The sequence below is a fragment of the Myotis nattereri genome (assembly GCF_964212035.1).
Source record: "Myotis nattereri genome assembly, chromosome: 3".
In the NCBI taxonomy this organism is placed as follows: Eukaryota; Metazoa; Chordata; class Mammalia; order Chiroptera; family Vespertilionidae; genus Myotis; species Myotis nattereri.
In genome coordinates, this window is record NC_138077.1 from 180,036,093 (window position 1) to 180,051,109 (window position 15,017).

Here is a 15,017-nt window from a genome sequence, read left to right on the forward strand (position 1 = left end):
AAATGGCTAGAGGGAGTGGAGCCACTGCAAGCATGGGAAATCTTAGAAGGTTAAAATCCGCAGACAAAGGAATTCTATCTCTTGCTCCCCTTGCTTTGCTCCTGCTTCCTTGCACTTCTCCATGTTCTCTCCATCGCCATGTGGCCCTAGAAGCCACAAGCCCCATGGCCACGCGAACCCCACACGCAATGAACTGCAGCTGGGAACACAAGCTCAGCTGGCCTGACGCTAGACTGGACTGTGCAAATATGGAACAGGGGCTCTGGGCAGTGACTAGGATCCTAGCTCTGCTGAAGACACAGCTGGACGGTTTCCTTGGCGGGACAGAGGGAGATGGGACCTCAGAAACTCAGGGGTCTAATCCCACGCAAATAAATAAATATCTCTCATCCTCCCACGTGAATCTCAGAAAATTCCTTTTCTTGTGACATTGCAAAAAGCCCACTTCCACCAGCAACAGGTGGGGACACAGAGAACACCCCACTGATAACACATTGGTAGTTCTATAGAAAGAGATACAGTAAAGATATATCCAGATACAGAGCCTAAGGTTTACCAAGTGGGGTGTAATAAACGCCCCAGGGCTTAGGAACAATAGAAGGTTACACTTAAATTAGGTCATCGCAGTCTCTGGCTCTGTTGCAAAGACCACAGCTCCCTCTTAACATTTTTTACAAGCAGGTCACGGTTTAGCCAGGGGTGAAGAGCCTAACCTTTCTAAGGTATGAGTCTGTAACCTGTGTTCTTTCAAAGGTATGAGCCTGTGACCTTTCAGGGGTATGAGTCTGTGACCTGTGTTCTTTCAAAGGTATGAGTCTGTGACCTGTGTTGAGAAATGGAGCGACGAAATTTGTGTTTGTTTAGCCAACCGTTTTGTGGTTTTTGTGAATAAAAGCTTACTTCTACATCTGGTCGGGGCTGCAGCTTGGTCCTTGCTATGGCGGGGTGCTGTAACTGCAGTCGCTGGCCAACTAATAAAGGCTCCTAAATTCTACCCTTTGGCTCTGGTGGTCATCTCTTACGGGTTGCCCCATAACAGGGGGAGGGAGAAGCAATAACTTCAATTAAATATTAAAATGTTTTTCTTACCAACATTGTAAGACAGTCAGAAAATCAAAAACTTTTCGAGAAGTCATCACTTCATCTAAACTGTATTCCTTTTGGAACTGGGAATACCTAAATGCAAAACAAGCAATTATAGACTGTTAGGGAACAATTACAATTTTTTTATTGAAGATGTTCTGGTCTAGAAGTTAAAGAGAGAATAATATGTAAGTATTCTTTTCACAACCAAAAGACGGGCTTTTATAAACAGTTTTAACCTTTAATAAACAAGTCGTTTGAATTTAATTTTTTAAAAATCCTAACTTCAAAATACCATATGCTGTACAACAAAAAATTTGACTAATTTTTGTCCTGGGTTACCCTCATGGAGCTTCTAAAACCCTTGGAATTTACTGAGTGATAAAAAGTGTCTTTGTTATGCTAATAAGGTGATTATCATGGGCCTCTAGTTGGGGGGTGGGGCACAGGAGTCTGCTCACCAGAAAGACTAACCTTGTGAATACAGGGTTGAGATTTTTCAACCAGTTTGACCCCAGGGAGAAGAGGGGGGCAGGAGTTTGAGTTCAATCATGTGGCCAATGATTCAATTGAGTATGCCTGCATAATGAAGCCCCAATAAAAACTATGGACACTGAACTTGGTGGAGTTTCCTGGTTGGTGAGCACAGAGATATTCTAGGATGGTGAGAGGGGGAGAGGGCATGGAACATCTGCATTAAGAACCCTCCCAGACCTCACCCTATCTGGCTGTTCCTGAGTTGTATCCTTTATTTTTTATTTTAAATATATTTTTATTGATTTCAGAGAGAGAAAGAGGGAGAAACATAAATGATGAGAGAGAATCGCTGATTGGCTGCCTCCTGCACGCCCCACCCTGGGGATGGAGCCCGCAACCTGTGTATGTGCCCTGACCAGGAATAGAACCATGACCTCCTGGTTTATAGGTCGACATTCAACCACTGAGCCATGCCGGCCTAGCGTGAGTTGTATCCTTTATAATAATAGAGATCTTCCTCAACTTATAATGGCATCACATCCCATTATTAAGTTGAAAATATTCCAATAAACCCTTTGTAAGCTGAAAATATCATACATCAAAAATGCATTTAGCCCTAACCGGTTTGGCTCAGTGGATAGAGCATTGGCCTGCGGACTGAAGGGTCCCAGCCAGGTTTGATTCTGGTTAAGGGCATGTACCTCAGTTGTGGGCACATCCCCAAGGAGGGGGTGTGCAGGAAGCAGCTGATCGAAGTTTCTCTCTCATCATCGATGTTTCTAACTCTCTATCCCTCTCCCTTCCTCTCTGAAATCAATAAAGATAGATATTTTTTTAAAAAATGCATTTAACCCACAACATAATAGTTTAGCCTAGCCAGTTTCTACTGAATGTGCATTACTTTCATACCATGGTTAAGTTAAAAAATCATTAAGTCGGAGTTGGGAACTATCTGTACTGTCATCATAAATACAGCATTTTCCTGAGCTCTGTGAGTCAGTCTAGTGAATTATCAAACCTGATAGGGTCATGGGAACCCCTAACTTATAGCTAGTTGGTCAAAAGTACAGATGGCCCGTGAACCCTACTTGCAGCTGGCATCTGACCTGAGAGGGCAGTTTTGTGGAGGACTGAGTCCGTAATTCATGGTGTCTGCAGTAACTCCAGGTGGTTAGTGCCACAACTGCACTACAGTACACCCAGATGGTGTCAGACAGGTTGGAGGTTAAAGCAGAATACCATTTCTTTTCCCTGAAGAATTATAAAACACCAGTTCCTTAAAAGCAAAATTAAATGACTTGCATTCAGCTAACTTTTGTGGTGATGATACTATGCAATTCTGTTTAATGATATTCTTAAATAAATAGACAAAACCTATAATAAACTATCTGCATTCTTAAAAACACATTTCCTTTCTGCCTGGGGTTCAGTGGTTAAGCTTTGACCTATGAACCAAGAGGTCACGGTTCAATTCTCTGCCTGGGTTGCGGGCTCCATCCCCAGTGTGAGGCATGCAGGAGGCAGCTAATCAATGATTCTTCTCTCATCATTGATCTTCTATCTCTCTCCCTCTCCCTTCCCCTCTGAAACCAATAAAAATATACATTTTAAAAAAACACACATTTCTTTTCTAATCACTGCAAAGAAAAATTTTACTTTTATTCCCTCTTGCTCCTCCAACAATATAATCAGATGGTTTCAGATATTGCTCTGGTGAAAATAGCAGCAGCAATAAACACTATAAGGAAGTTTCTAAAAGTAAGCTTCAACTTGTGTGGAATAAGCAACTCAAATGTTTAGAAATACAGCTCGTGTAACTAACATCTACATAAGCATCTGCACCTTTGCTTCTAAAGTTAACTTTGACTATCACCAACTTTCAAAAAATACCTTATTTGTGCCAGATCCTGTGCTAGGCACTGGGGACATAGACATAGTCACTACTAAGGAACTCAGTCTGAATCCATGAAAACAAATATACCATTTTAATACAATGCAATAAAAGCCATAATAGAAATGTTATACAGGGTGTCATGGGAGTACACAAGATGTGCATCAAACCCAGATATAAGGAGGAGCTTCCTCTATAAAATTAAGTAAATAAGAGGAAGTAAGAGAGAATTCCTGGCAAAAGGATCACCACATGCAAAACCTCTTGAGGTGAAACAGTTCACTGAAGCTAGGGCATGACGTTTGGGAGGCAATGTGGAGGCAAGGTGAAGAAGATGGGGGAAAGGAGCATTGAGATCTTACTCCCCTACATATGTCATTAGTTTGGCTCAAATATACTCTTAAAAAATTTAAAAAAAAAAAAGATGGGAAAAAAGAAATGAATGAGGATCAGATCATGAGAGGACAATATATGGTGTTTACATTTTATACTGAAAACAATGAGAAACTACTAAAGGATATTGGGCTGGGAAGTGACATCATCAGACTTGTATTTTTGAAAAGGGGTAGTAAAAAGGCAAGTTAACCAACTAAGAAATTGTGGCATTAAGTACAGCAAAAAAAATAAGGAGCTAACGTACAAAATTGGAAGTAAAAGATGGGAGAAGGGATAGTATGGAAGTGGGATTCTGTTCATCCCCAAATCATCTGCAGCTCACACGGGACACTGAGGGAGATGGCAAAGTCATGGACGACTTCTACTATCTTGAATAATTAGGTATATGTTATGTCACTCACATAGATGAAGAATACTGAAAGGAAACAACAGGGTGGGGGGAAATGATAAATTCTCTATGAACATGCTGACTCTGCAGTACCTGTGGACAAGTAGGAGGAAGTTACAGACACAGGTCTGAAGGCTCAAGTGGCATGGGTTTTCTCTAATACTATACTACTTATCACAGATTCTCTCTGCCTTTCATTATTCTTATAACTTGTGAGGAAGCACTTGAGAACAGTTTCTTAGTTCAACCTTCTTAGAAATATATAACAGGGTATCTCTAATGATTGGTCAGCAAACACAGAATTCTCTTTTCTTCACTAGCCAAACAAAGCAAGAAGTTAGCACCTGAAATTTCTGAACCAAACCTAGAAATTCTTGGCTGTTTCAACAAGTTTCAAATAGTAAGACTAACATCCAGAAATAACATTTGCCTACTCAACAAAATTGAGAACTTATAAAATGTAATGGAAGATCCGTGCAAACAAGGAACTTATCTGTCTTATTCACTGCTGCATCACTAGCAGCTAAAGCAATGTCTTGTACATGGTAGGCTTCTGAATACATACTATCGAGTGAATAAAATTCCCTTAGAAGAATGCTGTCATGAGTGGGTAAGTGAAAGCCTGCTTAGACACTGGGTTAAATGAGAGAAAGACTGGGAAGCTTTGGTTCCCTGGGGAAATCAAGAGCTGTTCTTTGGAGCCTCAAAGCCAAGAAACTGCACTGCTGTGAATTCCTCAGTATATTGGTACAGTTCCTTACATGTTTCAGGAAATCCCAAGGATTTTTAATGGTTCTCCAAGTTCTAAGGCAGTGGTTTTCAACCTTCTGGCCCTTTAAATACAGTCCCTCATGTTGTGACCCAACCATAAAATTATTTTCGTTGCTACTTCATAACTGTAATGTTGCTACTGTTATGAATCATAATGTAAATATCTGATATGCAGGATGGTCTTAGGCGACCCCTGTGAAAGGGTCGTTCGACCACCAAAGGGGTCGAGACCCACAGGTTGAGAACCGCTGTTCTAAGGAAATCAGCTCTTTGTTGACTTAAGACTGCTCATCCTAATTCTACTATTCAGTAATGGCAAAGTTTTATTGAGTATACATTATGCTCCAATACCCTGCTCAAAAATCATCATCACCAGAGGAGAAACACTCATAAATAACTAAATATGATACAATGTGAGGCAATGTAAAGCAATGAAGCTCATGAGAAAAAAATAATTCATAAGGTATTAAGAAAAGTAATGATATTTGGGTTGTGACCTGATGGGTAAGGAGATTGTCTGTTTCACCAAACAAAAGAATGGCAGGAAGATATACCAGGTAGAGCTAACAGCATAAGTAAAAACACAGAAGCAAGTCCTAAATAGTACATTTAGGAAAAACCAAGTAATCTGTTGAGGCTAGAGATTGGGAATATCCAGGAAAGTAGGAAGAAACAAGACTAGCAAAGTAGAATGGGGCAAAATTATAACAGGCTTATCATGTCATGAAGGAATTTGGATTTTATCATAAGGAATGGGAATTCACTAAAGCTTTCACAATACCCTTAGATATTTTACAAAATACCCTTCAATCTAGATCATTAAATTCAATATTTGTTAATTAGATATGATCTAAATGCAAACATCAATTTTAAAGTAGCTGAATGAGAAGAACTAGCAGCAGCATGAAGTACTAGGAATATGTGGTAATTATTTATAGTATAAAATGTTCTTTATTATGGTTTTATGTGTATTAAACATGGCAAAATTTGTTTAATAATTCAGAAACAATTTACTGAGCAGTTATGTTCCAAACTCTGTGTTAAAGATAACAGATGACTCTTCCCCTCAAAGAGTTTAAAATCTAGAAGGAAAATACAAACATCATTTTGCCACTACTTAGAATGATTCTGAGCAAGTTACCTAATTTCTGTAAGCCTCATTTTCCTCATCTATAAAATGGGAACAAAAATACCTACCTTATAGGGTCCTTGAGAAGATTAAATGAATATGTACATAAAAGTATCTAACACAGTGACACAGAGTTGGCATTATTCTTTTATTGCCTGGTCGTATTGCTTTTGTATACATTCTAGTTATGTGGCACTAATTCAACTGTCAGTGAACCAGTTTTATTTAGCAACCATTAAATACATGCTATGTGTCAGGCATTGTGTTAGGCACTAGGGGATTCAAAGATTAATGATCTGTGTAATACACATGATGTAATTTTACTTCAAATTATTTTTTAGGATATGAATAACCATATTATTTTACCAGAGTAAGAGTTAATGACAGTGGCATAATTAAAATACATTACTAAAGTTGCATGTTATATAGCAGGATAACCCAGATTTTCACTGTATTTCATATCTGAAATACTTACGGGTTATTAACTGAGTGTTTATGATTTTTCCATCCAATTTTTGCAAAGTGTTCAGCTTTAGTTCCTATAGAGAAAGCAAATATCTATCAGTGACTTAATATTTTTCTACCACTTGTGAGCACATGTTGCAATGGTACTCAGTATCCTCCTAAATATTTCTACATTTTCCCTTGCACAGATATCAGATTGAAGATGTCAACATTACTTCCTCAACAAATATTTCTTAATCATTAAACTTGGATATATTTAATGAGTTGAATCTAATAGGCATGCAGGGAAGCAAAAGTAGGTATACAGTTGTCCTTATGGAAAATAATACAATAATAAATAATAATACAAGAATAAACTGTTTTGTGTACTCACAACTGTAAACCCATCCTGTATAATATGAAAATAATTCAAACTGGCCTATTCTACCTACTATGAGTAAGGTCCAAGTTCAAAAACTAAAATATATAGCCTGTGACCACATTGGATTTAAGACAAGAAAACACTGCCAGCAATTTTTCAGGAAGTCTGCCAAAACATCCCAGTGCCCCCAGATGAAGTGAATTTTACAACTCACACCACACTCCAGAGCCTGCTCTTGTTCTTTCCTATGATAAGGCAGAAGGGTCTTTTGAAAAGTTACGTCCTAACAAGGAGTGTGTATGCTTTTCAAATTCTTTAACAGAAAGTTTAAAGCAGCGGTTCTCAACCTGTGGGTCACAACCCCTTTGGGGGTCGAACATCCCTTTCACAGGAGTCACCTAAGACCATCGGAAAACACATATTGAATGTATAATTACATATTGTTTTTGTGATTAATCACTATGCTTTAATTATGTTCAATTTGTAATAATGAAAATACATCCTGCATATCAGATATTTACATTATGATTCATAACAGTAGCAAAAGTACAGTTATGAAGTAGCAACGAAAATAATTTTATGGTTGGGGGTCACCACAACATGAGGAACTGTATTAAAGGGTCGCGGCATGAGGAAGGTTGAGAACCACTGGTTTAAAGAATAGTGTCAAGAAAACAAAAGCAGGCACATTAATGAAGTAACATTTGTAAAATGAATTGAATTCTCTGAAGCTAGAAAGACCAAGGAAGAAAAAAAGTCCACTGACTGGAGCTAATAATAATATGTTAAAAATGTCACAGTAAAAAAAAAAAAAAAAAAATGTCACAGTAGTCAAGCCAGTGTGGGTCAGTGGTTGAGCATCGACTCATGAACCTGGAAGTCACGGGCTCAATCCCTGGTAGGGGGAGTGCAGGAGGCAGCCAATTGATGATTCTCTCTCATCATTGATGTTTCCATCTCTCTTTCCCTCTCCCTTTCTCTCCCTGGAATAAAAAAACAAACAAACCTATTTTTAAAAATGTCACAGTCCTCAATTCTGTTTTATCTCTATCTTCTCTGTCAAGGAGAATGATCTTCAGAGCAGAAATGACATAAATATAATTGAGCCATTCTTCTCTCAATTGTAATTTTAAAAAGGGAATAAGGTAGATTCCATCCACACTGTGACCTGATACCAATAAAAGTGGTGATCAGGAGGCAGCCACAAAGAACAAGCCACATCATATTAATATCTTTTTTACTGGACTGCTGAGAACATAAAAGGAAACATAGTATCTGGATATCAGCAAAACAATTAATTTTTAGGTCATCTTTTGGGATAAGGAAATACTGTAGTGTGGATTTGGACTTTTTTCTTTTGTTTTTGAGGGAGCTTTTCTTTTTGGTGTTGCTAAAAATATAAGGGTTCTTCTGTCATGTTTAGATAATACTGGCTTAAACAGAATTAAATGGCTTTCTTTACAGCAAGATATTCAGAGCCTTTACTATTGCTCCAAATTACGTATTAAGACTGCTCAACAGGGGGTTAAACTATGAAGCAGTTCTCTGACTGACTGACATTATGGAGCATTTTATGAGCTTAATATCCCATGGAACACACACTGGGAAATGACACACTGATTAATGAATATAATCCTAGAGAAAAATATCTAGTGCTAACTAACCGCTAACCTGATGTAATGAGTGCACGAGTGCCTGGTTAGACACCAAGTTAAATAATAGAAAGACTTGGAAGCTTTGAGTCTCAGGAAAGCCTGAGACTCAAAGCTGCTCCAATTAATATTTCTACCAAAAACTGGATTAGAAAATTAAAAAGGCACTCTCACCAAACCCGAAGATGGGAGGGACTACTATAATGCTGGATCCAAATAGTCTCCAACAAAGTTCATTAATGGGATAAATCAGAATATAACTAAACACCCAACTCTATTCTTGACCCCCAAAACAGAGGCCATCACTGACTATCCCGTTTGCTCCCCACTACCCACAAGAATACTCCTTGGGTTTTTTTCTTCACAGGACTAATAATTATCTGAAACTGTCTTAGTGTTTTTCATGTATTATTGTCTCTCCCCTACTAGAAATTTAAGCAAAAACCTCAAATCGCGTCTGTTTGTTTATGGCCTGTGGATGAATGCATTAATGTATCTAATTCTTTCTTCCTCCTGAATGTCCATGGAGGTCTGATTTTGCAGTTTCCTACCACAAAAGAAGTGGAGTATGTTTCCCTATCCCTTGATTTCAAGTTTGCCATGTGATGTGCTTTAGTTAACAACTTAAGTCTCAAAAGGACTTGCATGTTGCAGATTACTCTCGGGTGCTTCTGCCTTCACCATAAAAAGAATATGCCGGGGCTGGTCCTCTAGTCCCAGGGGGAGGGGAGACATATGACCCAGTCAAATAAGACTAGAACAGAGCCTGTAACCAACCTCCAGTCATATGATTAACGCAGACAAGAAGAGCTGGTCAATCTACACACTTGTAAACTATATAATAAATAATTGTTGTTTAAAATCACTGAGTTTTGGAGTGGTTTCTTGCACAGCAAAACCTGACTGACATATTCTAGTGCCTAGAACAGTGTCTGAAATATAATGAGAGCTCAATAATATTTTAAGTGAATTATTTAATTGAAAAAGAAGTGGACAGGGAATAGCCAAAGGGGTACGAAAAACCAGGAGAATGAGCTAACACAGAAGCCAAGAGAAGAGAATTTTTTTTTAAAGTGATCAAAAGGGTTTAATGCTTCTGAGGTCTATTCAATCAGGTCTGAAAAGTATTTACTGGATGTGGCAACATGGTGATCAATGGTAGCCTTGAGAAAGGAGGAAGCAAGATTGGAATAGACTGAGTTACAAATGGTAAGAAATCGGCACAAAAAAAAAATTTCTATAGCCAAAGACTGGCAGTGCTTCTTTATGCAATGCCACCATTCCTCCTTGAAGATTTTTTTTCCTTTTTGATTCCTTATTTTGGCTATCAAACTGGGCATATTTTTCCTACAAAGAATAGGAATGCTGGTCTGGTTGGCATGGCTCAGTGGTTGAGCATCAACCTATGAACCAGGAGGTCATGGTTCAATTCCCATTCGGGACATATGCCTGGTTGCAGGCTCAATCCCCAGTGTGGGGCATGCAGGAGACAGCTGATCAATGATTCTCTCTCATCCTTGATGTTCCTTCCTCTCTCTCTCTCTCTCTCTCTCTCTCTCTCTCTCTCTCTCTCTCTCTCTCTCCTCCTTCTTCTTCTTCTCTAAAATCAATAAAAAATAAAATAAAAAAAGAATAGGAGTGCTGGACTTTTAAGCATGAAAATTTTCTTTCTTATCTCACAATACACAACAAGGCACTGGTTGAGAGTCATACAGTGAAAAATAAAAATTCTATCTGTATTATCCCATGCTTTAACTGGCTACGACAGGCCAATTATTGACCATCAGTCAAAAAATTAATATGTTTACCTATAAAAGAAAAATCAACCATGAAAGTTAAATCTCATAAAATACTATGGAATGACAGATGATAATGTACTAAGAATAAAATTTGACAATAAAAACCTTTCACCAAGAGCAAGCTTTGAGTCTCATTATTATTTTCAAACAAATTTACAGTCCACAATTAAAGCAGACAAGATTTATATTAGTTTTCCGATTTCAATTTCTAGGTACTTCCACTATGATGTCCTATCTATAAATATGTTCTCTACAACTAAATTCTATACAGACTATTTTTTCAACTTAATGCAAAAACCATTTTATATGTTGTATATCCTGGCACACTCCACAGTTCCTTAGTAAACACCCGCTGCTTCCCATCACATCTATATAACATGTATACAACATGTATTAACCAATAAGCCGTAAAGTTTTTTTTAACATACCATATTTTTCCATGTGCTCTTTTCCAGCATTCCCAAACATCTGAGGAGCAATTGGTACAGGAGACAATTCATACTTATTCATCATGACCTCTATATGTTTATCAACTGGATTAGTCCTGTTTAAAGACTGAGAGAGAGGAAAAAACAAAATTTAATAAGCACTTGACATGATAGTGTCTCTTTCAATTATTACCGTGTTACTAAGACATTTGCTTATTCTAAGTGCAATGTAAAAAAAAATGGACAATGTAAATAATATCAGTCAGGAAATACTTTGAACTAAAACATGGCATGAAAAATAATCAAATGACCAAAGAGGTATAATTCTTTCAAGAAACATTTATAAAGAATCCCAGCTTAGTTGGTATGTGTGGCTCAGTAGTTGAGCATTGACTTATGATTCAGGAGGCCATGGGTTTGATTCCCAGTCAGGGCACATGCCTGGGTTGCAGGCTCAATCCCCAATGTGGGATGTGCAGGAGGCAGCCAATTGATGATTCTCTCTCATCACTGATGTTTCTATCTCTCTATACCTCTCCCTTCCTCTCTAAAATCAGTAAAAATCTATTTTAAAAAAATAATTTCTTTTAAAACGTATCTTTTGAAATTTAATTATTTCACTTTTCTATAAATCTATTATTTTCCTTTTCAGGCCAGTAGTGTCTCTTTTTGCAATTTCCTATATCCTTAAGCTATTTCCAAGCTTGTCTTTTATTTCTTCAAGCATAGTAAGCATGCCTAAATCTGAGTCCAATAACTCCAGTTTATGACGTCTTCAAAGATCGTTGTTGACTGTGCCTCGTTCTCCTGGTTCTCAAGTATGGTGCCTTGTTTTCTTAATGCTTGGTTTCCTTTGACTGCATGTCCTTGAAAATTTACTTGGAGAGTTCTCAAAGCCTAGAAGGAAGATGCTTTCCTCCAGAAGAAAATTTGCATTTGCTTCTGTCAAGTGCCCAGGTTACTGCCATTCTGGAACCAACTTAGACTCAGTTCATGGTCTGCGGTTTCTTGGATCACCCAGGTAACGAGACTTGGCAGCAATCGTACGTGAAGGATAGCCTATGGTTTATTAATTCTCAGTAAAAGGTTCTTCTGGGATTTTTTCCCCCTTTCTCTTTTTCCTCCCTTTGTTCTGCTTAGTGCCAAGCAATTCTCCCTGTAATCTCGTGAAAGTGGGGAAAAGAGGAAGTAGGGAAGAAGGGCAGCTTTACTTTGGGTTCACCCTTACCCAACGAGTTTACCCCTACAGAGTCCCACTTTCATGTGGGGAGTGGATATTAACTTCTGATATTGGAGAGGTCCTGAGCTTTGACTACTTTCCTCTTCATTCTAGGAGCCATCAAAATTGAAGCTCACAGCTTCCTGATCAGCTAAGGCTTTTAAAGCAAAAGCACCTTCAAGTGCTGATCTTGATTTTCTGGCATTCACCTGCAATTCCTCTCTATTGTTAGCTCTTTGATGCTGTAGAATTTTTTTTTTTATATTTTATTCAAATAGTCTAGTTTAAATTTTATTCAAGTATTCAGTAGGAGAATTCATTCAAATAACTTGGCTTACCAGAAACAGAGAAGTCCCACATGTTATTATCTTCAATTAGTTGAATAGAATTAATTTTTGAGTGAATAAATAAATGAATTTCAATTTAATTAGGTAAGTCCATCTCAAATTCAATAATCTAACCTCTCTGAACATCAATTTCATCATTCACAAAATAAACAGGTTGAACTAAATTATCTCGATCACACTTTACTGTTCTAAAATACCAGGATAGCCGAAACCGGTTTGGCTCAGTGGATAGAGCGTTGGCCTGCGGACTGAAGGGTCCCAGGTTCGATTCCGGTCAAGGGCATGTGCCAGGGTTGCGGGCACGTCCCCAGTGGGAGATGCGCAGGAGGCAGCTGATAGATGTTTCTCTCTCGTCAATGTTTCTAGCTCTCTATCTCTCTCCCTTCCTCTCTGTAAAAAATCAATAAAAATATATTTAAAAAAAATAAAATACCAGGATATATGTGTACATATACAATGTCACCTTTTAGCTTTTGGGTTATATCCACTCATTTAACAACTGTGCCAAATTATGTTTTAAGTTGCTTATTAACCGGCGCTATATATGGTAGTATGATGGGCAAAGCTTCTCTCATAGTGTCGTAACAACTCCAAAATAACAGTAAATGAGACCCACTGTTGCTGAAAGAGATCCCTTCTCCATCTTCTCAAACCCAAGAGCCAAGACACAATCTGCCACACCTGGAAAGAAAATGTAATTATTTTGAAAATTTTAATTTCCAGACACTCAACAAAATACATTGAATACTTCAATTTTTAAAAGTATGTAAATTTATATAAAATTTTAAAACATACTATAATCCTGTAAATTTTTTAATAAGTGAAAAATCAGGGAAAATTCTTAAATGCTACTAGGTAAGGGGAAAAAATCAAGAAAGTGTTTAATTCTTCCTTTGATCCTCAATGTTAATAAGATTTGATTAATGTGAAATATGTTTCAGTGAACAATAAATACGAATAAGTAATTTTAAATTTTCAAACATTACATTAAATACATTTATTTTAAAAGGAATCCTGATCATAATCTCAACAGAATAATTTTTGGAGGGTGGGACACCTAAGAAAAATGATGTTAAAGTTCAACAGAACAGCAAAACAAGACAAAATTGACAAAAGTTGTCTTTAAAAATAAAGAAAAATAACAAGGCAGGGGGGACAGGAAACACTAGCATTATCAAACAGGATGACACTATAAAGCTCCAACAACTCAAACACTGAGTATGGAGCAACAGTCAACAGTCAGTCCGTGGAACAGAATAAAGGACCTAATAAAAGAACCCCCCCGCCCTCCCAAAGAAGACTCTAGAATATTTGGAAATATAAAATATGATATACACCCAAGAGAACTGAAAGTCACACAAAAAAAGTGTACACAAATGTTTATAGTAGCATTATTCATAATAGCCAAAAAGTGAAAACAGCTGATAAATGGATAAACAAATTGTGGTACACCCATACAATGGAATCTTACTTGGCCATAAAATGGAATGAAGTGCAAGTAACTTTCCACAGCACGGATGAGCTATGAAAACATAATGCCAAGTGAAAGCCACAAAAGGCCATATATTATATGAATCCATTTATATAATGTTCAGAATAGGTAAAACCACAGAGACAGAAAGTAGATTAGTGGTAGGAAGGAGCTGGGGGGAGAGGAAACTGGGGAGTGACTGCTAATGGTTACAGGGTTTCTTTTTGGTGTGATGAAAATGTTCTAAAATTAGATAGTGGGGATAGCTGCATAAATCTGTGAATATATTAAAAAACACTGAATTGTATACTTTAACAGGGTGAATTTTATAGTATATAAATCACATATCCATAAAGTTATTTTTTTAAAAAGAAATATATTGTAAAGCCATCCCTCAGATGATCGAATGAAGAAATGATGCAAGGGGATCAGTAAACCCACATCTATTTCAGTGCACTAAACTAATAAGCACTACTCACCACCTTGAATCAGCTGCCGGGCCATAAACAAAGCAGTAGAACCAGTAGAACAGTTGTTGTTAACATTGATTATAGGAATTCCAGTCAGCCCCAAACTGTGATAGATAGCCCTCTGCCCAGAGGTAGAGTCACCTGTATAGAAAAAGAAATTAAAATTTTAATTTATGCAGCATGGGAATTGTGGAGCTGCAACACAATAGAATACCACATTATGATTTTTCAGTATTATTCCTTTGCCTAGCATATTACATGGACAGAACAATAAATACACTATTGACATCATACTCAGAAACAGTTTTAACATTAAGCACCATTTACTCTGCAGATATAAAAAATTATCAAAACATAGACTGTAGAAAACCAAATTTTCACAGATTTTCTTAAAATATATTTTTATTGATTTCAGAGAGGAAGGAAGAGGGAGAGATAAAAACATCAATAATGAGAGCTAATCATTGATCGGCTGCCTTCTGCACACCCCTACTAGAACCCGGGCATATGCCCTTGACCGGAATCAAACCTAGGACCCTTCAGTCTGCAGGCCGACACTCTATCCACTGAGCCAAACCAGCTAGGGCAGGGGTGGGCAAACTTTTTGACTCGAGGGCCACAATGGGTTCTTAAACTGGACCGGAGGGCCGGAACAAAAGCATGGATGGAG

At 37.6% G+C, this 15,017-nt stretch overlaps 1 protein-coding gene across 1 annotated transcript in view; it reads right to left on the bottom strand.

Annotated features, from left to right (window-relative positions):
- SCP2 (sterol carrier protein 2) overlaps positions 1-15,017 on the bottom strand; it is a 101,009-nt gene that overhangs the window by 69,066 nt on the left and 16,926 nt on the right. The window contains exons 4-8 of the mRNA XM_081086530.1: positions 14,357-14,488; positions 13,023-13,087; positions 10,841-10,967; positions 6,611-6,674; positions 1,090-1,176 (exon numbers count right to left, since the gene is read on the bottom strand). Coding sequence (XP_080942656.1) covers positions 1,090-1,176; positions 6,611-6,674; positions 10,841-10,967; positions 13,023-13,087; positions 14,357-14,488 — 475 coding nt within the window. The remainder of the gene's footprint in view (positions 1-1,089; positions 1,177-6,610; positions 6,675-10,840; positions 10,968-13,022; positions 13,088-14,356; positions 14,489-15,017) is intronic.